The sequence below is a fragment of the Eucyclogobius newberryi genome, unplaced genomic scaffold (assembly GCF_026437365.1).
Source record: "Eucyclogobius newberryi isolate DKJ021-1_F unplaced genomic scaffold, fEucNew1.0.hap1 SCAF_10, whole genome shotgun sequence".
Lineage (NCBI taxonomy): Eukaryota > Metazoa > Chordata > Actinopteri > Gobiiformes > Gobiidae > Eucyclogobius > Eucyclogobius newberryi.
Genome location: NW_027315724.1, coordinates 29,583,923 through 29,610,407, shown reverse-complemented (window position 1 = coordinate 29,610,407; position 26,485 = coordinate 29,583,923). Strand labels below are relative to the sequence as shown.

General features: G+C 41.0%; 2 protein-coding genes across 2 annotated transcripts in view; one reads left to right on the top strand and one right to left on the bottom strand.

Moving 5' to 3' along the window:
• Window positions 1–26,485, bottom strand: part of dhx40 (DEAH (Asp-Glu-Ala-His) box polypeptide 40) — a 264,848-nt gene that overhangs the window by 188,434 nt on the left and 49,929 nt on the right. The gene's annotated exons all lie outside the window — the stretch shown is intronic.
• LOC140367526 (ATP-binding cassette sub-family G member 4-like) overlaps window positions 1–26,485 on the top strand; it is a 54,094-nt gene that overhangs the window by 26,885 nt on the left and 724 nt on the right. Inside the window, exons 2-14 of the mRNA XM_072454045.1 lie at window positions 14,773–14,980; window positions 19,209–19,326; window positions 19,705–19,837; window positions 20,004–20,054; window positions 23,369–23,514; window positions 23,717–23,840; window positions 24,649–24,763; window positions 24,838–24,977; window positions 25,140–25,238; window positions 25,311–25,479; window positions 25,654–25,754; window positions 25,846–26,004; window positions 26,332–26,450. Of these exons, the coding sequence (XP_072310146.1) occupies window positions 14,773–14,980; window positions 19,209–19,326; window positions 19,705–19,837; window positions 20,004–20,054; window positions 23,369–23,514; window positions 23,717–23,840; window positions 24,649–24,763; window positions 24,838–24,977; window positions 25,140–25,238; window positions 25,311–25,479; window positions 25,654–25,754; window positions 25,846–26,004; window positions 26,332–26,450 (1,682 nt within the window). The remainder of the gene's footprint in view (window positions 1–14,772; window positions 14,981–19,208; window positions 19,327–19,704; window positions 19,838–20,003; window positions 20,055–23,368; window positions 23,515–23,716; window positions 23,841–24,648; window positions 24,764–24,837; window positions 24,978–25,139; window positions 25,239–25,310; window positions 25,480–25,653; window positions 25,755–25,845; window positions 26,005–26,331; window positions 26,451–26,485) is intronic.

Genomic DNA, 26,485 nt, shown 5'->3' with positions numbered 1-26,485 from the left:
ATTAGTCTTTGAAACGTAGCTGGTGCACCCTGCAGTCCAAAAGGCATCACTCGAAATTGGTACATACCAAACGGAGTTTTAAATCCTGTCAGTTCTTTGACTTCTGGAGCCAATGCCACCTGCCAATAGCCTTTGCTCAGGTCTAAGGTGGAAATGTACTTTGCCTGCCCCACTCGCTCCACCAGCTCGTCAATTCTAGGCATTGGGTAAAGATCACACAATGAAACAGAATTTAAGTAGCAAAAATCAATGCAAAATCTTAGAGAGCCGTCCTTTTTGGGCACCAGAACCACTGGACTGCACCATTCACTATTTGAAACTTCAATTATGCCTAGTTCCAGCATCAATTTTATTTCCTTTTTCAATGTTTGCACCAACCGCTCTGGAATTCTGTAGCTCTTTCGACATGGAGGAGCCTCTCTCTTTAGCCGGATGTTGTGCTGGACTAGGTCTGTGTAACCAGGAGAGTCTTTGAACAGTTCTGGGTCAATGAGAGGAGTCACTTGTTCCTGCTGGGAGACAGACAAATGTGACATCTCTATGCCTGCTGATTCAACCAGACTTCCAGGCATAAACTTCTCTGGTATTTATTCATCCTGCACCCCACAAATCAGCAGCTGAGGGACAGATTCCTGGCGAGACTGAAACTCTTTTAACAAGTTCACATGAAACGTTTGGTGTTTTTTTGTTCTGTCAGGCATAAATAGTTCATATGTGACCTTACCCACTCTTCTGCTGATTTCATAGGGACCATGCCATTTGGAGAGGAGTTTACTGTCGGAGGTGGGGAGTAGAAGTAGCACCTCCTGGCCAGCTTCAAAGCTTCTTTCTCTAGCTTTGCGGTCATACCAGGTCTTCTGATTTTGTTGAGAAGTCTTCATAGTCTCTTGTGCCAATGCAGACATATCTTCCAGACGTTGCCTCATTTTTATCACGTAAGCCACCACGTTCTCTTCTGAGGGGGTTGGGTTCTCCCAGTAGTCTTTGAGGAGGTCCAGTGGCCCCCTTACTTGACGTCCATAGAGCAACTCGAATGGTGAGAACCCCGTTGAAGCCTGTGGCACTTCACGATATGCAAACAGCAGATACGGCAACCATTGGTCCCAGTCCGCTCCTGTGTGAGAGACAACTTGCGCAGCATATTTTTTAATGTTTGGTTGTACCGCTCAACTAGCCCGTCCGTCTGGGGGTGGTATGGGGTGGTCCTAATACCCTTAATCCCAAGGAGCTTATAAACCTGCTGTAATAATTTAGACATAAAGTTTGTCCCACAGTCCGTCAAAACCTCTTTTGGTATTCCCACCCTGGAAAAGTGCTGTAACAAACAATTAGCAACATTTCTGGCTTTAATTGTTTTTAAAGGGAAAGCCTCCGGATACCGAGTTGCATAATCACAGATTACTAAAATGAACTTGTTCCCTGTACTGCTGCGTTCTAAGGGCCCAACAATGTCCATTCCTATTCTTTCAAATGGAGTTTCAATGATAGGTAGAAGCTGCAACATAGCTCTAGGGGCTTTGCGGGATGAAGCAAGTTGACATATTTCACATGAATTACAGAATTTTGACAGGTCACTGTATATGCCCGGCCAAACAAATCTGCTTGTAATTCTGCATAAAGTTTTTTGGAACGCCATGTGTCCCGCCCATGGTACTGAATGTCCGAGCTCCATAATTTGGAATCTGAATGGTTTTGGTACTGCTAAGGCTTGCACATTACCTTTGCATTGATATAAAATGCCCGCTTTAATGATGTATGTTGCCTCCTCTACACACCCTGGGCTGCCCTGTTTCACCCCTTCAATTTCTGACACTTTTTGAAACCAAGGTTTTAGGGTTGCATCCTCTTTTTGCAGAGTGGATACATCAGGTGGAAGTTCCAGCTCTATGTGATGAGAGGGTTTGACTGGAATTTCTGTGAGTTTGCTAGCAGTTACTTTGAACTTTTCACGCCTTTTTTGTGCCTTGGATTTAACAGGTTTTCCCCCCACAGGCTCAAAGTCTTCCCCCCAGAATGGTAACTCTTGTAAGGACTCTTTTGCACTCTGAGCCCTTGTAGTAACCATATTAAAAGTTTTAGATGACTTTGCTTTTTCTGGTAAATTCTCAGGTATTTTTAGGTTCTCAGGGACAGATTCTGATTCTTGCACCAAGTCCAGCAAGATTGGAACATCATTACCAAGAATCACATCAAAGGGTAGGTTTGGAGCTAAAGCTACTGGCATCAGAAAAGTCTGACCTCCAACTGTCAAGTAGACTTCTGCTGTAGGATACTGGTGTTCATCTCCATGAATGCAGCTAATGCTAGTTTCATCCTCACTCCATTTCTCCCTTGACACCAGACTGGACAAAACCACGGACTGAAACCCACCCGTATCTAACAGAGCTGTAGTACGGTAACCATTTATCAGTACTGGGGAGGTATGTGCTTTCTGGGTTATTACAAAACGGCCGGGCAAAACAGGTCTAGGCACTGCACAGTAAAGAGATGGCTTTGATTCATTGGCTAGAGGGCAAGAGTACTGGGTATGACCTAGCCCATTACACACGTAACACCTGACTTCTCTATCGGACCTATGTACATAGTTACCAGGGTGTGACCTTTGAATATTGCTGGATGTAAAGTGTCTAGGTCTTGACAAAGCCCTGTTCTGACCAAAAGCCCTTTCACCCCCATTGGACTTACTTTGGGCTTGAGCTCTGTGTCCATATTCTCGGTCTTTGCTTCTCTGCGCCTGGTTAGAGTTGTGGCCATAGGTGGTGTTGAATCCCTTCCTTGCTGCTTGGAAAACCTCTGCTAGCTCTGCTGCTTGTTCTGCAGTCTTTGGGTCCCGTTCGCGGATCCAAACTTGGAGCTCTGGGTGAACCATTTGCAGGAACTGCTCCAAAATTAATGTCTCTGTAATCTCCTGTTTTGTATTTTTTTCTGGTTTGACCCATTTTAAGAACAGGTCCTTCAGTCGCACATACAGTTCCTTTGGGGTTTCATCCGGGAGGATCTCTGTAGATCGGAATCTTTTACGATAAGTCTCTGATGTGATTTCATATTTTGACAATATTGCAGCTTTCACTTTTGCATAATTTTCAGCATCAGTAATGTCCATTTGTACATATGCATTGCGAGCCTTGCCTGTGAGAAGAGCCACTAGGCGGAGAGCCCACTCATCTCTTGGCCATCTGCAGACTTGAGCCATTCTCTCAAAAGTGGTGAGGAAATGTTCAATGTCATCGTCTGGAGACAGAGGCAACAGCTTTGGCTCTCTGTGGATCACCATCTCTCTGTAAAATCGGTTCTGCTCACAGTGACTGGGGCCTTCATCTTCATCAACGGTCTCATCTGTAGAGGGAGCCATTTCCCGCTCCTGGTCTCGTCTTTGGCTGACGCAAGTCACCAAAGACTGCATTTCTCTCATTTGGTGCTGTAGGTTTTTCCATTTTGTTTCTTGTTGTGCTGCTTCTCTTTCAAGACGCTGATCTCTGGCTGCCTGCGACTGTGCGAGTGTCCTTACCAGCGCAGTCAACTCTTCAAACTTGTCCACAGGGTTACAAGTTGCTTCAGTCCCCTGGTCAGCAGCTTCACTTGTCCCCACATCTGGATCATTGTGTTGATCAATCTGCACTCTTCTTCTTGTACTCATCTTCAGTTACTCTGCTGCCTGGGCCCCAGCTTCTGACACCAATTGTTACGCCCGGATAGCAACCTCAGCGGCATTGACGAGGACAGAGCAGAGCTGAGACGGTTTAGATGATGCAGATCCACGAGCATTTATTTTACAGTGATTTACAAACAAGAAACTGGTTTAAAATACAGCAACATGTTCACACAGCAGCAAGACACGAGCAACTGCCGCCAGGCGCCTTTTATAGGCCACTGGGTTAACTGGACCCTCCTACTCCGAGGACCAGGTAAGTTTCAATCTTCCTAAAACCGCACAGATAAAAGCTAACTGTAGAAAAACAGTGTCAATATACATACTTCAATTAAATACAAAAATATATTCTTTATTTAATTTACTGTGCACAATTTCAATCTCAACATATATTCTAAAACAGTCAATTCCCTAAAACACCCCTCCTATTTTCCCCCAATGTTCTGCCCCGGAACCTACTTAAGGTGCTCCGTCTCCCTGGGGACTCTTTTGTCTGGCGCACCTAAAATGGCTGACACATCAGGTAAGGTATAATTTAATTTTGATTAACCAACAGTTACATTCTCTTTTCTGTTGCAGGTCAACTTACACCACAACCTTCTCAATAAATCCTTTTAAACATCTACTTGTTTCCTTGTACTCTTCCTAAGCCTATGTAATGGTACATACAGCTACATTACAGATAGTCAGGACCATCGGCAGAGATCATCTTTTTGCCAAACCAGTGTGTGTGTCTCAAAGCCACTAACCACTCTATCGAAGACAGTGAGGTGAAGATTCTAAGCTGGGAAAAAAGATGGTTTGAAAGAGGAGTTAAAAAGGCAATCTTTGTTAAAAAAGTTGAAACGTCCTTAAATAGAAATAGTAGTATAAGATTCAACCTTCCTTTGTTTACAATGGAGTGTTGAATCCCTGGAGAGGTAGACGCCCAGGACATTCAGATGCTTATCAGTTACAAAGAACCAGGTAACAATAGGAGACTGATATTCCAGTAAAGGACTGATAGTAAACAAAGGAGATAGTTTGATAGAAAGAAACAGGTTCCGGGTCTTGATTCGCAGATTCAGAATGGCCCGCGGATGATTAAACTGTCCAGATGACTACAACTGAATCTTTTCCTACAATGGAACCCTCCTGGACGAATGAGGGATTACACCAACTTCTTCGTTAACAGTAGCTCACCTGTGCACGTGACCCTTACTCTCTCTGTGCGTGCGTCCGCGGGCCCCTCCCTCTTTCTTTCCTTTTTGCGTCACGCTCCTGCTCTAGACGATGCTGTAGCTGCTGCACTGACTGGCTGAACTCTGAGGACAGCTGCATCGTACTACAAACCAGAAAGAGACGGAAATACGGGACTGACAGACGCACGGCAGACGATGTAAGAACTTTGCCTATTCATTTTTGTTTTCTTTATTTTCTGCCTGAAACTTCGGGATTGTCCCCCTGTACAAAGTCTCTAATGAAACCTCCACTTTTATGAAGAGCACTTTAACTGTGGGCATGTCACTGAGGAAGACAAAAAATGGTTTTGTTTATTTCTGCTCACGGTCATTAGTTGGGTTATTTAGCATTTTATGTGTTTTAAATCATTTGAAGAGAAAATATCTATCTATCTTTTCCTTTCCTAAAAGATCTGAGGATACATCATGAATATGGCCTTCTTTTCATGTTTTCAGAATGTTGCAGCCTTGTTACTTTAATATTAGATCTGTTTATTAAAAGAATCAGCCTCCATGACTTCTTATTTATTTATCACTGATTAGAGGAGAAACATTTTTGTAGTTTTCTTTCCTCCCTCACTAATCTGGTGCAGTTTGAAGCCTAACTTATGTGATCAAATACCATCATGTATCCCTTTGATTTTTGAAAAGTAACTGTATTGTGATTACCACCAAAAAAGGCTGTACCAGAATACAGTTCCTCAAACTTAATATTCTGTACATGTATTTAGTTACTTTCAAATACTGATGTTACAGTACAGTATGTGTGGCTGAGTGTTTCTCCTGTGTCAAAGCTCCAGTGACTCCATGGGCGAGCAGCTCCGCTAACCCACTTCCTGGCTCTGATCTTAAATCGTCCATATCACAAGGCTAAATGTAGAAATGGAAATATATAAACTATCCCGAAGGTGGTCCTCATCATGGGACAATTTCCTTAGTTGTCTCCCACGCTAACTCAAACTCAGAACAAACAGTCAAAATAGAAAACTAAACATAAATAACACTTAACCCTATGAGTCGTTGCACAACATCAGTATTTCCAGTATTCGTAATAATCAATGAAGATCTCACAAAATTTTGCATTTATTACCCCGTATGCTTAGGGCCTATTTTTCCTAAAACGCCTCACTAAAATGAGCCCAGTTAAAACTGAAGCTGTTCCAAACAGCTGGAGTTTGTGGAGCCTGTTTTACTCTAATTATTAAGTCTGTTTTACTCTAAGTAGAAACAAGCTATTCACAGAGGAAATCAGATATTAAATTCTGCCTAGGTTTTCTTTGTTAAATGTATGAATGAGTAAAGCAGGTTTCTGGAGGGATTGGCCGATTGACAGTAAATTTAGCATTTGTTGGAGCAATTATTTTTTAAAAGCTGAAGGTAAATTCACAAAAAAATTGTTTAAGGGACTTGTATTAAAGCAAAAATATCCGGGCAGAATCCATATAAAAGTCCTATTAATTCTATTTTAGGGGGTGTGTTTAGAGTACAGACTGAATTGGCTTACAGCTTTATTTTTAAGTACAACATATCAAGCAGTTTGAGAGTTCCCTTTTATCAGAAGGTGGACAAAATGGAATAAATATAGGCAAATTCCAAAATCTGACACTTTGACTGATATATGTATTTGCCAGTGGTGACCCAGCAGTTTATGGGGTTGTTTATGACATTGTGGGACAATAAAGGATTATCTTATCTTATCATTTTGCACCACTGCCAAAAAACATGGCAGATTTAGTCCACACTGGTGGCATTTTGGTATTTGATCCCAAGTTCTATTCATTCAACTTCCTGTTGTATGCATCTTATTGAGGAATGTATCTGATTCAAAATATATGCTGTAATATTTAGTTATAAATTGTAAATTGCTATGGCAACAGTCCTGATTTTCTCCCCATTGAGAAACCCATCGATTGTCTTTCAGTCATTGATATTATGTATGAGTAAAATTAGAGTCATGTTGGAGCAAAGTCCATACAAGCCCTCATTGTTGCTCTTCTAAACTTGTCTGGTGCCAAAAGCCACAAGGTGAATCACAAACAAAACTGACACCGGGAGGAAGTGTTTATATGACTTTCTGACATTCTGTGTTTAAGGATGTTTTTTTTTTTTATGTATAGAGCACATTTTTTATCCACCTTATTCCAGAAGCAGCCTTGAGCGCCGCATCTGTTATAATCCTCCTTACGGTTGTACAATTTTACATAGGGCTGCTGATCTCAATATCAAATAAGTTCTACTTAAACACAAAGTCATTGTCAGACCGGTACATTGTTGATATCAGCAGCGGCTGGTCCATTAAGGGCGCTGGGCCGCCAACTACGTACATTTTTTTGTGTCTAAAAACAATATAACTCATTCAGAAATATCTTATATTCTTATTGGTGTAAATGTGTAAAATAATAATATGTATCCATATATATTGTCACGGAATTAGACATACACCGGTGCTATTCCTTTGCTACACAATTCAACTTAGAATATGAAACGACACAGAAATATCTTTTCTATATTTCTATTTCTATTTTCTATATATTTGTATGGCAAGCTTGGGAGAAAACACCAGGACGGGTTCACGCAGGCTGTTGTAAGCAGCCTACGTGACCCTCCTGCGTCTCACACGTTTTTTCTCATGCTGGTTGGTTTTATTAGATATTCTGGAATAGGCGGGTCACATTTCTCATTGGTCAGCTTCACATCAAGGCACTTGTTTTACAGCTGGTATTTTTCCTAGCGATCAAGCCTTGGATAAACATTACCCAAACTCCTCTGGGCTGTCACACCCCCCCTGGGGCAACATTCTTTACGACACCTTCACAAACAAATGCTGTCACACACCCGTTTTTCTCTCAGACTAATGATGCAGCTAATCACTATTATGCAGATAAAATACATCACAGAAATATAATCATATATTCACATTTTATCAAATTTCCCTGTTTATCAAAGCATTAGTCTACTGTCTCATATGCCAAACACATTACTCTTTTCAGTTTTCAACATGTCTTTCATATTGTTGTTAAAATGACACTTTTACACTCAAAAAGTGATGCACATTTCTCAACATTGAACACACTCCTTTTCTCTCGGCCCACAACATTTCTACTGCATTACTATCCTAAATTTTGAGTCAGATTGGTCAATCTCTGTAATTTGACATACAGACAATTTATTCTATCTATAATTTGTGCGGTGTGATGGGAAATATCGCAGAAACAAGCGGAATGACCTCAAACCCGCTGCTCTCTGGTCAGTTAGTATGACTCGTCAGGGACCTCTCTGGACACCCCAATAGAATCAAATACGTAGTATCAGGTGCTACTGGGACCAGATTGTCCACTAACCTCTCGACCTTGACCCTGCGGTATGGTTCTGGGTGATGGTTATGGTTTTGGCCACAAAAGAGATACATAGGCACAACGTCCTAGTCCCTTTGCCCTCTCAGCACTGTGTGTCCACACCACCATACGTCCTCGCGCTTGGTTTCTTAAGAGACCTCCTTCCGCTGTTCGCTTCGGTCACACCTTTGACACATATGAACTGGTACATTTCCCATCTCAATTCATAATCTCATTAACATTGCATGTAGTTATGTTGTAGCAGATAAAAAAGCACTCTTAGTTAGTGCAAACAACGGTGGCTGTATAATATGCCATTGTGTTTCTTCAGCTACTGTCATGTCAATTGTACATTGTACATTATACATTACACATTATGCATTTCGTAACCTTCCATCAAGTTGATCACTTATTTTCTTCCCTCTATTTTCCCATTAACCGGTATACACAGTTGTGAATGTTGATCTATTGTCCCGATTGTCCGGTGCATAATACAGGTGTTGCAGCACCCATATTACCGTCATCGCTGTGATGATGATAACTGTTGATTCTTTTCTTTCAGCAGAGTATGGTACTCTGCGCACCGTAGCCTCTGGCTCTCGTTTATCGTAGCAGAGTATAATGCTTTGAGTATCGTACTCTACCGTAGACTCTGGACAAAACTCATACAAACGAAGTCCTGCGTCTTGTAGATTGCTTATGGGTCTGGTGCTGTGTTGTCTGCTGCACCCATGTTCTCGTCCTCCCCTGGTTAGGACGACACGGTGTGGCTCCGTCCACTTTGCTCGTCCACTTGGCTCGTCTCTGTAAACACCACATCTCCAACACGATCTTGCTGCGGTGATAAACAAAGTATTTTCGACAGTTAAATTTATTTCAAACAGTTCTCTTGTTTACAAATTTATTTTTTTTAGTAATTATTGATTCGGAATGTTTGTTTTACTAGTACACATCCCTCCTTTTTGAGACATGGCCTTGCCCATTTCTCAAACTTAAATTTAAACAAAATTCAATAATCCAGATAGTTTACAACGATGTAATCAAGGAGGAGATGGAATTGCGTCTTCTACTCCCCAATGTCACCTCTTGACCTTTCAAAGTTCAGTGGTCACACATCCCTGGCTGAGCCCCCCTCCCTCCAAGGCGCCGGCCCCCATGTGTGTCACACCTATCTGTTTTACCACCATTTGTTTCAAACTCTAAAAGTTTCAAACTCTAAAAGTTTTGTATCCACGTGTGCGCGCGTATGTATGTATGTGTATGTGTGTGTGTGTGTGTGTGTGTGTGTGTGTGTGCAATACAAATACATCAAACAATAATAATTATTTCAATAATTCCTCCGTTGAGCTGGCCATAAGGGTCAGTTCACAACTTAGAATTCTTCACATAATTAACATAATTAACATCAAATTTCACATCTCCTCTGTTGGTGTGGCCTGAATAAAGTCATACATCTAATGTAATATGTGCTAATCTTCTATATGTGCTTCAGGTGAGTTTCAAACTCAATCTCTCACACCTGCTCATGTGGTGCTTTACAAACATTGTGTATTAGTTTGTTCTATATGCGTATAAAAAAATCTAAATGATCCTAAACCTTCCCCTTGGTTATAAGGCACGTCTCTTTTATCAACCCTTTTTCCCTTTGTTCCCTACTTTCTTGTCTTTTCTTTGTAACATCGCATCTTCTTCTCCGTCTTCCCCTCTGTCTGTTCTCTGTCTTCCTCTCTGTCTTCCTCTCTGTAACGGAGGAAACACCCATTTCCAAATTTCTAAACCTGCTTTTTCTTTCTCTCTTTTCACTTACTCTTACCTTCACTTGTAACCTGCTTTTCCTTCCTAATTGCTGCTGATATAACTATCAGACGCTGCATCCCCTGGGATTCCAGTTAGTTATCTTTAAAATATCCCTATCATTCTACTTCTAAACTGATGTATTGATTCACCCATCCCCCTGTTTAGTTTTCACTATCTTTAGGTAATCTGCCGGTCTCATAAAATGTATTCTTCTCCCCCCAGGCCCTTCCTGTAGTCTAACCCCTCTTGGCTCCGACCTGAGTCCTACTTCCCCTTTAACTATATCTAATGAAGATATACTGCATCAGAACCTGTGGTATTTCCTTTAGAATGTCAAATTATTTTATTACTCATCACGTCAACCCCCCCTGAGGTGTTGCTCATAATTGTCACTGTGATACGTAAAGATTACGACATCTTGCTCCATCCTGGCCTCTCCCCGATTCTTTGCCAGTCAATAGCCCTTGTTATCTCTGACTATCTTTTATGACCCATATCCTCCCATGTCCCCCCACTCTGCGTCGTTTGCCTTAGTTAATGACACATTCATGTCTTTCCAAGGAGGACATTCGCACGTCACTATTTAACTTATTCCCTCACTTACGTCTACATCGCAATACGAGGTTTCCTCATGATAATACAAATAAATAAGTTACTGACATAACTTTTACTATCACTTTACTTACTGCCCATTCTACTCCTATGTCCAAAAACTTCAGTAGTCACTCATTTACCCATATTATCACTTCCAGGCCTGTGCCTGTATTTGATTCTAAATTTAAAAACACTTCTGTCTTTTCGTCCTGTACTTTCATCTAGTCATGCGTTAAGGTTACATAATAAGTCCAAAAAGATAATTTTCGTCAAGTCCAAAAATAAAACAAACCAAAAACAAAACAAAACATAGCTTTGTTCTGTGCACTAATACCGTAAAACACAACTTTTGCATTCTATGTCGGGGACAGGAAGTGTCCTGTCTTGTGATCACATTCCCCAAAATATTGGCCATCTATAAAAATCTGAATTCATCTTCATCTCTTATCAAGTTTAATACAATCTTTTATAATTGATTGTTGTCAATCAAAACAAAAACTCTTAAATTTGTTAAAATACTAAAATTTAAACCAGCTGGGTTTAGTTCCTAATTCATTCATGTTCAGAGCATCCTCTGAGCTTTCTCCCCATTCTCCTGTCTTGTTGACCCCCCTTATCTCCCCCTCTCTGCCACGTCATCTGAGCATACTGGGCAAGTCTCCCTCCAAAATCCTCCATGACTTTTCCTTTGTCTTTTACAGTTTGAGGTGATAATTTTGGCATTATGTGGTCTCGGTCGTCTGAGAGAAATGCTACTTGCTTTCCAGACACGTCATATCTCAAGCTTCTAGTAGAATCTCTTATTGATTTTCCACCGGAGATAATGCTAGGTGTTTAAAGATTCACCCGTGACTGCAAATTTTAGATCTCTCAGAATAACGCCTTGTGACCCTTGTATGATTAATTGTGATTCACACTTAGTTAATCACTTATTAATCCTCATTCACACATTCACACTTACTTACTTCGCTTGTGCACAGAGTTTACATTCACACTTCTTTATGTCAGTTACAACTCGGCATAAGGCATCATAACTTTCTTTCGGTGAGAAACTTAACTCGTGGTGAGCAATTTAACTCCTTTATGTGAGAAACTTATCAACACAAAGCCAACCAATATTTTTCCAGCAATATCAAACTCCCTGCTTATGTGAGAAACTTATCTCGTACATAAGCCTACAATATTTCCTCAGTAATATCAAACTGGGCAAAAAAGCCTACAATATTCCCTTTAATGAGTAAATATTGAACTCCTGTATTTTTTTTAATGAGTAAATATTAAACTCCTGTATTTTTTTAATGAGTAAATATTAAACTCATGTATTTTTTTAATGAGTAAATATTAAACTCCTGTATTTTTTGTCTGAGAAATATTAAACTCCTGTATTTTTTGTCTGTGAGAAATATTAAACTCTTGTATTTTTTGTCTGTGAGAAATATTAGACTCCTGTATTTTTTGTCTGTGAGAAATATTAAACTCCTCTTTACGTGAGTAACTAAAGTCCTGCATAAAGCCTATGCATAAAACGTTTTATGGCTAACTCTTTTTCACACACAAAGTTTTTGTCTGACCTTCTTTGTCGCCTGTGTTCTCCTGCTGCTTCGAAACGAATGAGAATGAGGTGCGATGGGCGGCCACGGGGAAAAGTGGACTTCCTTCCGCTGTGCACACAGACTTTTACCGATTCACCCGTCAATCTCCGCGAAGGCAGCTGGTCGTCCGGCTCGATAGGACCAGAAAATGTCACGGAATTAGACATACACCGATACTATTCCTTAACACATAGAGAACACAATTCAACTTAGAATATGAAACGACACAGAAATATCAGACATTTGTATGGCAAGCTTGGGAGAAAACGGCGGGACGGGTTCACGCAGGCTGTTGTAAGCAGCCTACATGACCCTCCTGCGTCTCACACGTTTTTTCTCATGCTGGTTGGTTTTATTAGATATTCCTGAATAGGGGGGTCACATTTCTCATTGGTCAGCTTCACATCAAGGCACTTGTTTTACAGCTGGTATTTTTCCTAGAGATCAAGCCTTGGATAAACATTACCCAAACTCCCCTGGGCTGTCACACTGGGTTGGGGCAATATTCTTTACGACACCTTCACAAACAAATGCTGTCACACACCCGTTTTTCTCTCAGACTAATGATGCAGATAATATATCACTATTATGCAGATAATATACATCACAGAAATATAATCATATATTCACATTTTATCACATATATATATATCTATAAATAGAAATAGATGTATACTTTGTTTGTGCGCCGCGTGGTCTGCTGCCTGGCGCAGCCTGCGTCACTTTTCTACGTAGCCGTGGGGCGGTTTGAAAAGCGCCCCAGAGCCCCATAGAAAATCGATGGGGATATTTAGCCAATCAAATCACAAATCAATGTTTAAAATTACATTATATTGTGTGCAATGTAAAGCACTCTGGGTGTCTTGAAAGGCATTATATAGATCCAATAAATAATAATAAAAATTATTATTATTATTAATTTATTTTTAATCATTGGTATATTGAAGCCGATATCGAGTATCAAGCCTATTACTTAGTTTTGAAATTGAGTTTGGAATTCTAGTATCATGACAACATGTGACAAACAAGGCAAGGAACCAACATCTCCATAAAAATGTTACAGTGCAACTTTAACCAGTTGTAACTACATTTTATAGGTGGTCAATTTCATTATTAGGGCTTTAACATTAAATTGTCTTTTATTCCATGTGAAAACTACATAGGACTTGAATATTTCATTAAATCAATGTATCCTCAAAAGTTAATGCTTCTGGATCTGTTTAAAATGTGCCATAATCACAAGAAGAGAATCAGTCTTTTAAAACATAAACCTCAAATCACTTTTCCCCTTGTAAGTTAATTGTTGCTGGTTCACTGTCAGGCTTTTCACTAGCAAGGACCACGACCCCAGATACGATGCAAGGTGTTTATTGGCAGGGGAGAAACATGAACAACACGAATGTACGAAGTTGATGCCGTTTTGGGGCTTCTTGCGATGAGGGCTGAAGGCTCCCGGGCCTCGATACCCCCATCTAGGAGATAAATTAGAATAATTAGAACAGTTTAAAAGAGGGAGGGAGGGAGGGAGGGGCACCAAAATCACGAACACAGGTGTATGTGATCTGGATGCTTAAGTAGTGTAGCCGCAGGAAGGGGCGTGGTCCTGCTCCCGAACTTAAGATAACAAACTTATCTTCATTGAATGTAAAGTCTCCATAAAATGAAGAGAATAGAAGGAGAGAACAGAAAGAGACCAAGATGATTGTGGACAGATAACATCAGACAGTAGACACTCGGAAAATCGGAAGAGCTGTAACACACACTTTACCGGTAGAACTCAATGAGGATTGAGGTCATAGTCATGTGTGTTTATTGTGTAACACTTTGTTTATGGACCATAGGGGCATACTTCCAATGTTTCCTGTCACACTGTTTCCTATAAAAAAACAGGGTAATAAAGGCATTTGACTTAAAATTGTTGAGTGCAGTGCACTGTTGTAGTGTTTTTAAAGTTTGATACTTGGGAAAAGGCACTAAGCCGAATTCTATAATCAATTATCGTTTTTTTTTTAAAATGCTTATTTTTCAGGCAATTGATTTCAACACAATAATAGTAGTTTATTTTATATTATTATGAGTCTTATAATAGTTCTCATAGACTTCTAAATGTATTTTATTTTTTACTGTTTATGTGATATATATTTCTTTTAATCAATATTTTGTCTCGATAGTTTTGGTATTGATTAGATTCTGCCTAACTGACATCTGTACACAAATGTTGAAATGAAAAATACATTTTATCATACAACTCTAGCCTAACTACAGTGTCTGCTCAGTATAAATCTAAGTTTGTGTGTGTTGTTTTAACCGGTGTTTTGATTTTGTGAACGTAGATGCTAAAGTCAAGCTGTAACTTGATCTCAGTAATTCATCATTACAGGCCACATTAACATTTTTCTTCATAGAGATTTCTGCTCTGCGCATGTGCACAGCAGTGTAACTACTGAAGCCTGAGGAGCTGTTTTGTAAATTCTCACATTATTGCCATTCTTTTTTTTCTTTTGAGCTGAGCAGACTGAACCACCATGTCTGTGCGCCCTGCGTTTTACCTGGTCTCGATCACCACCACTCCTTATTTCACACAGATGCCCGCCCTGGACAATAAAGGCCTGGAGTTGGACTCGTTGAGCGTGCCCATAGATGACCCGCTCACATGTAATGGTAATGGGCAGATCCAGCAGCAGGACAGCACCACACAGTGCTTCAGCCAACTGCCCAAAGGCTCCGCCGTCAACCTGGAGTTTAAAGACCTCTTATACACCATCCAAGAGGGGCCATGCTGGAGGAGGAAAGGTAAGACACAGGGGGGATGACAGAGATAAACTTGGCAATGCCCCAGCATCCCATTTGGGGAAAAGTAGAAACCTGGAGGAGTTCCACAGTGAAGGAGAGATCCGACTCCCTCAGACGGACAGGCTGACGAGAGATAGACAGTGGAGCTGGAACCACTTAGGAGGAGAACCAGTTCATCCAGGAAGATGAAGAAGATGAACCGTCCAAATGGAATAGAGACCGTTTCTCCAGGGAGTTGAGGAGCATCTGGGTCCACAGGTCATCAATGTGCCGAGTGGGAGAAGAAGTGGAAAAGGCAATGAACAGTTTGAAAGTGAAATTAAATATTAAATATTGTTTGATAGAATAAGTAGTCAGTTTTCTTTCAAACCACCGCTGTCACTCGGACTAACACTTCATAACATGCGTACAGAAAAGTGGGTGTCTTGATTTAGGATACTGATCAGACCTGGGATCAAACCACAAACCAAGTATAAGTAACTACCTGAGCAAGAAAAAGATAAAGGCGCAACATACAGACTTGTTTTTCTACATCCATAAGTCCCACTGATTTTAATGCCCGGCGTGTTTATTGCTGTTGTTAAAGCTTCTCTAGATTAATTCTGAGACAGGAGGAGATCATTTGTAATAAAACTACAAGGTGATGGAGGGGACAAAACAGGAGGAGAGGTCAAATTGGGTGAGTCAGTGCTTGGTGGTTCTGTGTGTAATAGATCAGACATTTCTGTTCCTTCAAGACAAACCCTCAAAGAAGACTTTTGATTGACACTGCATTTACTACCAATGCTTTTATTTCACAGCTTCAAGTGTTCACTCAAAAAAACGTTATAATAATAGTAGAAAAAGCTTCAGTTGTAGTCATCTGGACTCAGTTTGAAAAATAGACGTTTCGACTCTCATCCAAGAGTCATTGTCAATAAAAGAATTTAGGTCGAGAACTCCGATATTAATACTATTCTGTGGTAAGACCCGCCCATTGGGAGGAGCCTTCCTGAAGTAGAAAGAGTTGTTTGTTTCAACAGAAACTCCCCCCTTGTATCTACCGAGCTAGCCTATTCAGAATCTTAATGGGCTATTAGAAACCTCTTTGTCTTTGTGAGACCCTGGCTCAACCACCCTGAGTACCTGATTAGCATCTGAATGTCCTTTACCTTTCCAGGGGTTCAGAATCCCATTATAAATAACAGGAAGATTAAACCTTAGCCCTCCATTTCTGTTTAAAGAAGGTCTTTCTTTTTTAACAAAAATAGCTTCCTTGACTCCTCTTTCAAACCATCTTTTCTCCCTGCTTAAAACCTTCACCTCACCGTCTTCAAACGAGTGATTAGAGGCTTCAAGGTGGAGATGCACGGCACTCTGAGGTCCTGAACTTGTATTTCTTCTGTGCTGATAAAGCCTCTTGTGTAGAGGCTGTTTCGTCTCACCTATGTAACGTTCTTTACAACTTTCTTCACTGCATTGGATCGAATAAACTACATTGCTCTGTTTTTGAGTCGGCAACTTGTCCTTTGGGTGAACCAGTTTTTGTCTTAAAGTGTTTCCTGGTTTAAAATAAACAGGGACTTCGTGTTGTCTAAAAATTCTCTGCAGTTTTTCCGAGAGGCCAGACACATAAGGGATAGAAACACCCTTCCTTCTCTGTTCAGTTTCCCTTTTGTCCTGCTTCTTGGTTCTCTTCACTCTGTTGAGAGCCCAAGCGGGGTAACCACAGGCTGAGATGGCATTTCGGACATGTTTTTCCTCTTTCTTCTTGCCCTCTGAGCTGGTGGGCACACCTTGAGCTCTGTGTTGTAAGGTTCTGATCACCCCCAGCTTGTGCTGTAGTGGGTGGTTGGAACCAAAGAGCAGATACTGGTCCGTGTGTGTAGGTTTCCTATATACTTCTATTTGGAGTTTCCCGTCCTCTCCTCTGATCGTGGAACAATCAAGAAAGGCATCACCCATTATAATAATGTTTTTGCTCGAGAACAAAGAGACCCATTTTGAAAAGAATAGTTAAATTCTTCACAGAAAGAATTAATTGAACAGTGTTTATTTTACAGAACACTACAGTGAACAATGACCTGCTTTGAAAACATTTGGGAAATATGTTCACTTTTATTGACAATGTAGTTGATGATTGTTAATCTTCGACTGAGGTTCAGGAGCCGTGCCTCCACTCTTTAACTTTTAATTACCCAGAAGCCCTATTTATACAGGCCTATCCCAGCATCTCTTGTTGTCTCTGCTCTCTTGAGAAAAAATAAGTCAGCCAGTGCATTTATTTGAACAAGAATCATGAGCCGTTTTCTATTAGATTATTTCAGTCAGTTGTGTCTCTACTTGTCACGTTCCCCAGAGGAACCATGCAGGTCCCCTCCCTGCCTCGCACACATGGTAGGCGTGATTCCATAGCCTCTGAACACCATAATTTCCTCCACGCACGCACGCACGCGGGCGGACACAGACACACACACCCACACCCACACCCACACCACACACACACACACACACACACACACACACACACACACACAGACACACAGACACAGACACACTCTCCCCCTCTTTGCAGTGCACTCAACCCCCACGCACATGCATTCCTTCATCCCTTCATCCCTCCATCCGCTACACCTACTGCTACAACCCACAGCTGAAATCCAAGTTACCTAACGTAACTCTAGTTATACAAGTACGCGGTTCGCTCCGATCCACGGCCAACAGCCATACTCATATCAGCCCCGGCGTATCATCCGCCGCTATCCCCTTATCCTTTCATTCCCCAGAGTCCCTCGCTCAGAGCCAACGGCCACAGGGATGTCTACTCCAGAGCCACCGGGCACCAGGATGCCTCTCTGGTTCTCTTCAGTCTCTTCTTCGAACCTCTTCTCGCACCTGCGTCCGTCCTTCATTCGATCTCCTTTCGACTCTTCATTCATCCCTCCCTCATTCATCGCTCATCCTACTCAACCCCCTCCCCATTCATCCACTCGACCCGTTTCTCATTGATCTAATATGCTACTCCAGCCTTTTCCACGTCCTCACCAGGGTCACTGGGATGCTGTCTCTCTCCAGAACTGTCGCCAGGCACCAGGACACTATCTCTCTCCAGAGCTGTCACCTGGCTCCGGGATGCTCTCTCAAACAACTCACATTCCCTCTTTCGACCCTCTGCTCTCTCCATCAATCCTTTCTATCCTACAGGCCTTTCGCAGCCAGTGTTCTACCTCTGTTCATCCTTCCATCATCATTTCCAGAGGCACAGACGTACGTCTCATCTTTTATCAAGGCGCATCACCCTAACTGGGGAATCTCAATCATTCTTCCTTCCGCTGCCAATTCAATAGCTCCAGCGATCAGGTCTCCTGTTTCTTTCTCAGAGGAGACATCTCTTAGAACACACCTCAATCCATCGCACATCAATTGATGCATCAAAGACTGCTCAGCGCACTCCAGCCCCTTCAAACTAATTCCAGCTGCCATACGCACTAGACAGCCCTCAAGCGCTTAGTCTTCTCTACCAGGCATTCACATCATCCTACAGGGCAAGTTCTTCATTTCAGACCCAAGAATCTGCTTCTCGTCCCTATGATGACTAACTTTAGTTCACCTCTCAACACACAAAAGTAGTAGACTTCCACATTTAAAAATGTCATGCGACCATCAGCCTCCTCACTAGAATGATTCTTTCTCTCGGTCCGAGGCTCAAGTGAAGGCAGCTCGTTTCTGTCTACTCTAACGGGTCCTCCACGTCCGTTCGAATTATACCCTACTATCGTTTCAGACATCCTTTGGGGGTTCGATAAGTCAGAAGGAACACATTCAACAACACCTCTTTAGTAGATCCATCATCAATCCATCATCAATCCATCATCGATATATCATCGATATATCATCATCCCCATTATCAATGAACATGCTCTCATATTCCATTGTTGTGGCATGGTCCTTGTGAATATGTTCATTTGAAGACAATAGTAAAGCAATAAGATTTTTTTGTGTACGAACCAAATCACACATACTTCAAAACCAGTGATCATGTTCTGGAGAATTTTGTAGGAAGCAGTTCTCAAATTGTTCAATTGGTTTTGTTAAATCTTAGCTACTATGTGCGCTAAAGTATTCATGTATAGTATTGCAGTTGGAGAGCAGGGTATTATGGCAAACCATAGGTATATTGTATAAAATATTGCATATAACTTTATTTGGCACTGGTGTAATTGTGTGCCCATGTGTTTTTCTGTTTCAGGTGTTAAGACCTTGCTCACGAGTCTGTCTGGGGAATTCTGCAGCGGGGAGCTCATTGGAATTATGGGGCCCTCAGGTTCCGGCAAGTCCACATTAATGAACATACTGGCTGGATACAGGTAAAAGGGATTTACAGCCCAACAATAGCAGTAAAGACCAAAGTTACCCCCTGAATGTGAAAGGAATTGTCGAAGAATTTAATGATATTGTGTAGTATTAGTTGTGTAGTAGGTTAAGGGACAACCTGGAAACCGGAATGTTGCCGATTCAAACCTTGCTTGAGCTCATAATGTTCACCTACATGTCCACACAATTGGGTTCCTTCTACCCAGAATAAATGTTAAAAGATGATTAGACAGTTATTGTTTATTTAATCCCTCAACATCAGTCACAACAGTAGGAAAACTGTAAGAAATAAATCTAAACTGTGGGACTGAGGAACATTAAAAAACAAACTTTACAGTAGCCTTTACAGTAGCAAACCTGTGTCTGTGCAGAGAAACTGGGATGAAGGGTCAAATCTTGGTGAATGGGAATCTGCGGGACCCGAAGACGTTCAGAAAAATGTCCTGTTACATAATGCAGGAGGACAAGCTGCTGCCAAACCTCACCACACAAGAGGCCATGATGGTGAGACAAACACACATAAAGGGGCACTTCAAGGAACAGGGAAATATGTTTTTGAGATGTGTTTAAGTGCCAGTGCCAGAAAGTGACAAGAGCAGGCCTGTGCTACCTAAAGCTCAAATACCTTCTGCATTACCCATTTATGATCCTGATTTTCCATTTATTGCAGGTTTCGGCAAACTTGAAATTGAATGAAAGCATGGAGGTTAAGAAAAAACTAGTGAGTATGTTTTAATTTTAAAATTAATTGTAGATAAAGATTCAGTTGTAGTCATATGGACAAAAACTTTTTGACTCTCATCCAAGAATAATTCTCAATCTGCGAATCAAGTCTGGGGAACGCTTTTAATATACCCTGTGGGTATTTTCAAATGAAACCAAATACTCCCTTTATCAGGAGGTCCTGTCCGGAGGGCGGATACTTACGAGTAGGATAAATATCTGATTTCGCAGATTAAGAATGACTCTTTGTTTATCTAAAAACAGAGTCCAGATGACTACAACTGAATCTTTTTCTACAATGGAAGACTCTTGGATGAATGAGGGATTACACTGAAAGAAATTATAAAAAACACTGTCTGTCTTTAGGGAATACTGTTGAGTTGGAGTAATATTGTTTTATTATTTAAGTTATATGACAAGTGAGTTACATTTTTGATTGCAATGCCTCAAATAGTGTGTTCCAATATTGTTATCAAATTTGCAATTTCTGTAGCCAAATATCAGTTGTCAAATTTGATTTCACTACAGTAAACACATTAGCAAACCCTCCAGCTCAGCTGCCGTTAGAACTAATTTCCACATCCAAGTGTAATGAGTTTGCATTATTCTTTAATGACAAAGTTCAGGGAATTAAAAAGGCGATAAATCCCACAATACAAAAAATTACCCTAAAACCACCTAGACACTTAGAGCTAACTCACTTTGCACAAGTAACTGACAAAACTGCCCATGAGATCATCACCAGTCTGAGTTCATCTACATGCTGCCACTATGTGTTACCCACCAGATTTCTAAAGTCTGTGCTGAACAGTTTACTTGCACCATTCACTCAATCACATTGTTAACATGTCGCTTCAATCTGGAACATTCAACAATGTCTTTGAAAACTGCGGTCATAAAGCCTCTCCTAAAGAAGAGCAGTCTTGATGTCGCAGTACTGAACAATTACCGGCCCATCTCTAATCTGCCATTTTGGGGCAAAGTCCTTGAAAAGGTTGTTTACCAACAGCTCACAGATTTCCTCTTAATAAGCAACTCATTGGAGGTTTTTCAGTCAGGTTTTAGACCTCATCACAGCACTGAGACTGCTCTTGTCAAGGTGACAATTGACATCCGCCTGAACACTGACACGGGCAAAGCCACAGTCTTAATTCTGTTAGATCTGTCAATATAGGATCCTCTTACAGAGACTAGAGGATTGGGTGGGCAACACTGGCACTGCCCTAAATTTGTTAAGGTCCAACAGATCAGTGTGTGGATGCAAAACAACTTTCTCCAGCTGAACTCAGACAAGACTGAAATCATCGTCTTTGGCCCACAGAAACAAAGAAAACTTTTGGCAGTCACCTCCAGAGTCTCGCTCTAAAAATCAAGTTAGTAATCTGAGGGTAATAATGGACTCAGACTTGAACTTTAACAGCCTCGTCAAATCAATAACATCAACAGCTTTTTACCATCTAAAAAACATTGCCAAAATCAAAACTATAGTGTCTAAACCAGATTTGGAGAGACTTATCCATGCGTTTGTCTCCAGTAGATTAAACTACTGTAACGGCCTGCTCACTGGCCTGTCCAAACGAGCTGTAAAACAGCTGCAGTACATCCAGAACGCTGCTGCTCGGGTCCTGACTATAACCAGGAAGTACCATCACATTAGTCCTGTGCTCAGGTCTCTGCACTGGCTCCTGTGGCTCAGAGAATAGACTTTAAAGCAGCTCTGCTTGTGCACAAGTCTCTTCTTGGCCTAGCACCAAAGTACATCTTGGACATGTTATTGCCATATAAACCATCTCAGACTCTGAGGACCTCAGGGACCGGCCTCCTGCTGGTGCCAGAGTCAGGACAAAACATGGGGAATCTGTGTTTCAGTTTTATGCAGCTAAAATCTGGAACAGTCTTCCTGAATATGTGAGACAGGCTTCTGCCCTCACAATGTTCAAATCTAAGCTAAAAACAGTTTTGTTTTGCTGTGCATATGACAAAGGATTTTTTTTGCACTCTTCTCTTTTATTTCTTAAACTGTTTTGTGATTTCTGTAATTGCTTTGTGATTTGAATGCATTTTTTTCCTGCTGGGTGAAGCACTTTGAATTGCCTTGTGTATGAAATGTGCTTTACAAAAAAACTTGTCTTGCATTGCCTTACATCTTAATAAAGCATGAACAATGGCTTAATTCATAATGAACAAATTCAGGCTTTTTAACTCCTTCATTAAATATTTACTAAACTTTTTCATTATGAATTAAGTTCATGCTTTATTAAGATTATTAAAAGTGTTTATTATGAAGTGCTGACATTGATTCTAGTACATTACGTCATAAGGCGCTGGTACAGCTGGCAGCCCGGTGTAAACGCTCTCTCTTCTTTCTCACACTTATTGTGATTTATCTCCTATATTTTGTAAATATAGTTAGTATATTTTTTCTATTTTACTGTACGATAGGGACACGCGCTGGAATAGTTTTTTAATTCAACTGTTTTTGACTTTTTTCGGCTGGATTTGAGCGTTTTTCGTTGCGTTCGTTGTGTTGTTGTGACGTGACTAGCTCCGAGCGAGCCCACCAGCCCCCCCCCCGCGCCCTCCGGCCGCGCTAAAGTACGGCGTGTCGTCGGTACACGTTTATATACACGTTTATATGAAAGAGGAACTTGACGAACGATCGGGACACGCACTGGAATCGCTTTAAATTAACTTGTTTTGACTTTATTCGGCTGGATTGAGTGTTTTCGTCGTGTCGTTGCGATGTGTCTTGGCTCTGAGTCCCCCGGCTCCGGCCCCGCCCCCCGGCTCCGGCCCCGCCCCCCGGCTCCTGCCCCGCCCCCCGGCCGGCGCCGTACCGCGTTTACACAAAGGAGGAACTCATGAAACTGCGGAGAACAGTCGTCTTACCCGGAGATCGTCACGTTATCCCGTCGCAATACTGACCTAACCTAATACTGATGTGCAATTCTGTCGTATGTGCAATTGCTGTTGGAATTCATGTGCAATTACTGTGAAATTCATGTGCAATCTATGTGCTGTCGTGACACATATTCATGTGCAATTACTGTCGGGATCACATGCAATGGTATTTATGTATTTATTTGTCTATGGGAGTTTTTATTTATTTATAGGAGATCTTCTACTGAAAGTGTTTATCAGACTTCCTATAAGTGATCTGTTCTTCTGTATCTACCTCTGTATCTACCTGCGTTGCACCAATGAAATTTCCCCATGTGGGACAATAAAGGATTATCTTATCTTATCTTATTATATTGACTGGTTGTTGGTCCAGTGCTGTCTTTCTGATGGTTTGGCCCTCGGCGTGTGCAGGTGAATAAGATCCTCACCGCCCTGGGTTTACAGGACTGTAAACAGACCCGGACCAACTCTCTGTCCGGGGGGCAGTGCAAGAGGCTGGCCATCGCTCTGGAGCTCATCAACAACCCTCCAGTCATGTTCTTCGATGAGCCCACCAGGTCAGAGCACATCCAGAATAACTACATTTTATCACATAGTTCAAATGTGGTTGTCCTGTTGTATAGTTTCAATTTAGTTGTATTTATTTGTTTCTTTTTGGTTAGTTTCTATAGCAGTTTCTATAGTAAATCAGAGGTCAAAATAAAAGAATGTCATAAACTGGTCTGTCTAAGCTAATTGTAAGTACATTCTGGTTTGCAGTGGTTTGGACAGTGTGTCTTCTTACCAGGTGGTGTCACTAATGCGCTCTTTAGCTCAGGGCGGGCGCACAATCATCTGCACCATCCACCAGCCCAGCGCCAAACTCTTTGAGCTGTTTGACAAGGTACAAGAGAGATTATTATGGTATTTGTCTTGCCTGTCCCTTATACATTCTGATCGACCGTAAGGAAGCATCGAAATACTACGATAATACGGTCCATCCATTCATCTCAAATATTCTTGTATCATTAAAAACAAAATATGTAACTTCGTTTACCTCAGATACATACAACCTTAGTGCTTTGCTTGATGATTCTGCACAAGTATGTGCTGTTTCTCAAAACTTTGTGGTATTTTTCCACTTTTTGTTTGTTTGTTTGTTTAGACAGGAATGGACCATGTGTTTCTCTGATTGGTCAATCACTCCGATTTAAAATCGGGGACACAGGAAATTACCCCCAGGCCAAAATGTCTTTATGAAGTATTGTTAAGCGTGTGGCCTTGGCTGGTGAGGCAAGTGATTTTTCACTTACTGAAACTCCGCGGCCATTTAACCGCGCCGCGGCTCTCCAGCCACGGCCTAAAATATTTGGTCAATAAATCTTCATAAACCACATTTGGTAAAGTGTCCAGAAAAGGAGTCAATGTCATGGTTACGTTCTCACAAACCTTCAGATTAACAAGCAAAATATATTTTTAAAATGCCTTTTAAAAAATATAAATAAATAACACAGGTTCCCCACTTAACTCTAATAAACTCAAGTAAACATGTTTGATATCTCAATCCAATTCTTTAATCAATATCAACTTTAAATACAACTCTCTCATAAGTGGGAGGATGTGAATAACATTACAGTATTTGTACTAGTAAGAATCCCCTACAATATCTATGTTTTTGTATGATTATTTTATTTCTTATCTATGCTCCACAGCTCTATATCCTCAGTCAGGGCCAATGTATTTACAAAGGCTCGGTGCCATACCTCATCCCGTATATGAAGACTCACGGCCTGCACTGTCCCACCTACCACAACCCCGCCGACTTCAGTAGGACTTATCTATGTAATTAATTCATAGAAAAACCAACGAATTGTTAACATATTTTTTTTATTGCCATATAGTCTTGGAAGTGGCCTCTGGAGAGTACGGAGACATGAACCCAGAGCTGTTTGAAGCGGTTCAGAGTGGACTTTGTGATCAGGACGAGAAGAAACCCCTCGAAAACAACGAACACCTAATCTGTGCCACAACCAACCTCATGGTACCGTAGGCCAAGCAGTTGTGCTAATGTAGCTCGAAAGAATTCTACTTAATATCAAGAGACAATAAGATAAACAGTTATCGTCACTGCTTTCTTTTCATTGCAGTATTGATAAGAAAAACATATTAGTTGTGATTATAATATTGTGTTGTTTTTGTCCAGGTGAATGAACATATCAAAAGCCATACTTTTGCAACAAGCGCTTTAACACAGTTCTGTGTTCTGTTCAAAAGGACGTTTATGACATTATGTAGAGATCAGGTAAGTAACTGAAAATATTACTGTAAATATCACATTAAAATAGCTTAATGGCAATTTCCTCCTCTTCTGCAGGTTTTGACCAACCTCAGAGTCGTGTCACACATCCTGATTGGTGTGTTAATAGGTTTACTGTATCTCCAAATTGGAAATGACACGAGCAAAGTCTTAGACAACACCGGCTTCCTCTTCTTCTCAATGCTTTTCCTCATGTTTGGAGCCCTCATGCCCACTGTCTTAACTTGTGAGTTTTAAAGATTTACTCATTATCATGAAGCTCCTCTGTGAAAGTAGAGTACACAAGTAAGACACAACATAAATTAGGAGTAGTAAAAAAGGTTTTTAGATCTCTTTCAAGGGGACAGAGACAGCAAATTTAATGATTTTATTTATTTACTTAACTACTATTTTCATTTAGTCCCAATAGAGATGTCTGTGTTCTTGAGGGAACATCTGAACAACTGGTACAGTTTGGAGGCATATTATCTGGCAAAAACCATGGCAGATATACCCTTTCAGGTGACTCTTAGAGATACAAATTTGAATAGTGACCCAAATAAATATTTAGATCCACTTGTCATTAGTGTGTGTGTGTGTGTGTTGTCCCCAGGTGCTGTGCCCGATCTTGTACTGTAGCATCGTTTACTGGATGACGGAGCAGCCTCCTGAAGCGGATCGTTTCCTGCTCTTCATCGCCCTGTCCATCTGCACTGCTCTGGTGGCACAGTCTGTGGGGCTGCTGGTCGGGGCAACATCCACCTCTTTAGAGGTACTTTACCCTACACTGTGTGTGACTGACAGAACAGGCGAACTTTGCAATCAAATGTAGTCTATCATTATGCAATATAATGTTCTCCGTGGAGTCATATTATGTATACAATTCACTAACCACAGTTTAGACCGCTACATGTTGAAATACATGGAATTATTTTGTTTGCTTTTTCTTCAATTAAAGTGAACTTGGAACTGAATCTAGATTTTAAAACATCAACACAAATCATATCAGAAATGCATTTGTTACAAAAAATGGTAATAGATATTATGCTATTTATAATTCCGACTATATCTTTCCACTATTTCTTTTTTTTTTTTTTAGGTTGCCACCTTTATAGGACCTGTCACTACAATTCCAGTGCTGCTCTTCTCTGGATTCTTTGTCAATTTTGATACAATCCCCAAGTATCTGCAGTGGATCACCTATGTGTCATATGTCAGGTGTGTGAGTATTTTATTGTACAATATGACATCCT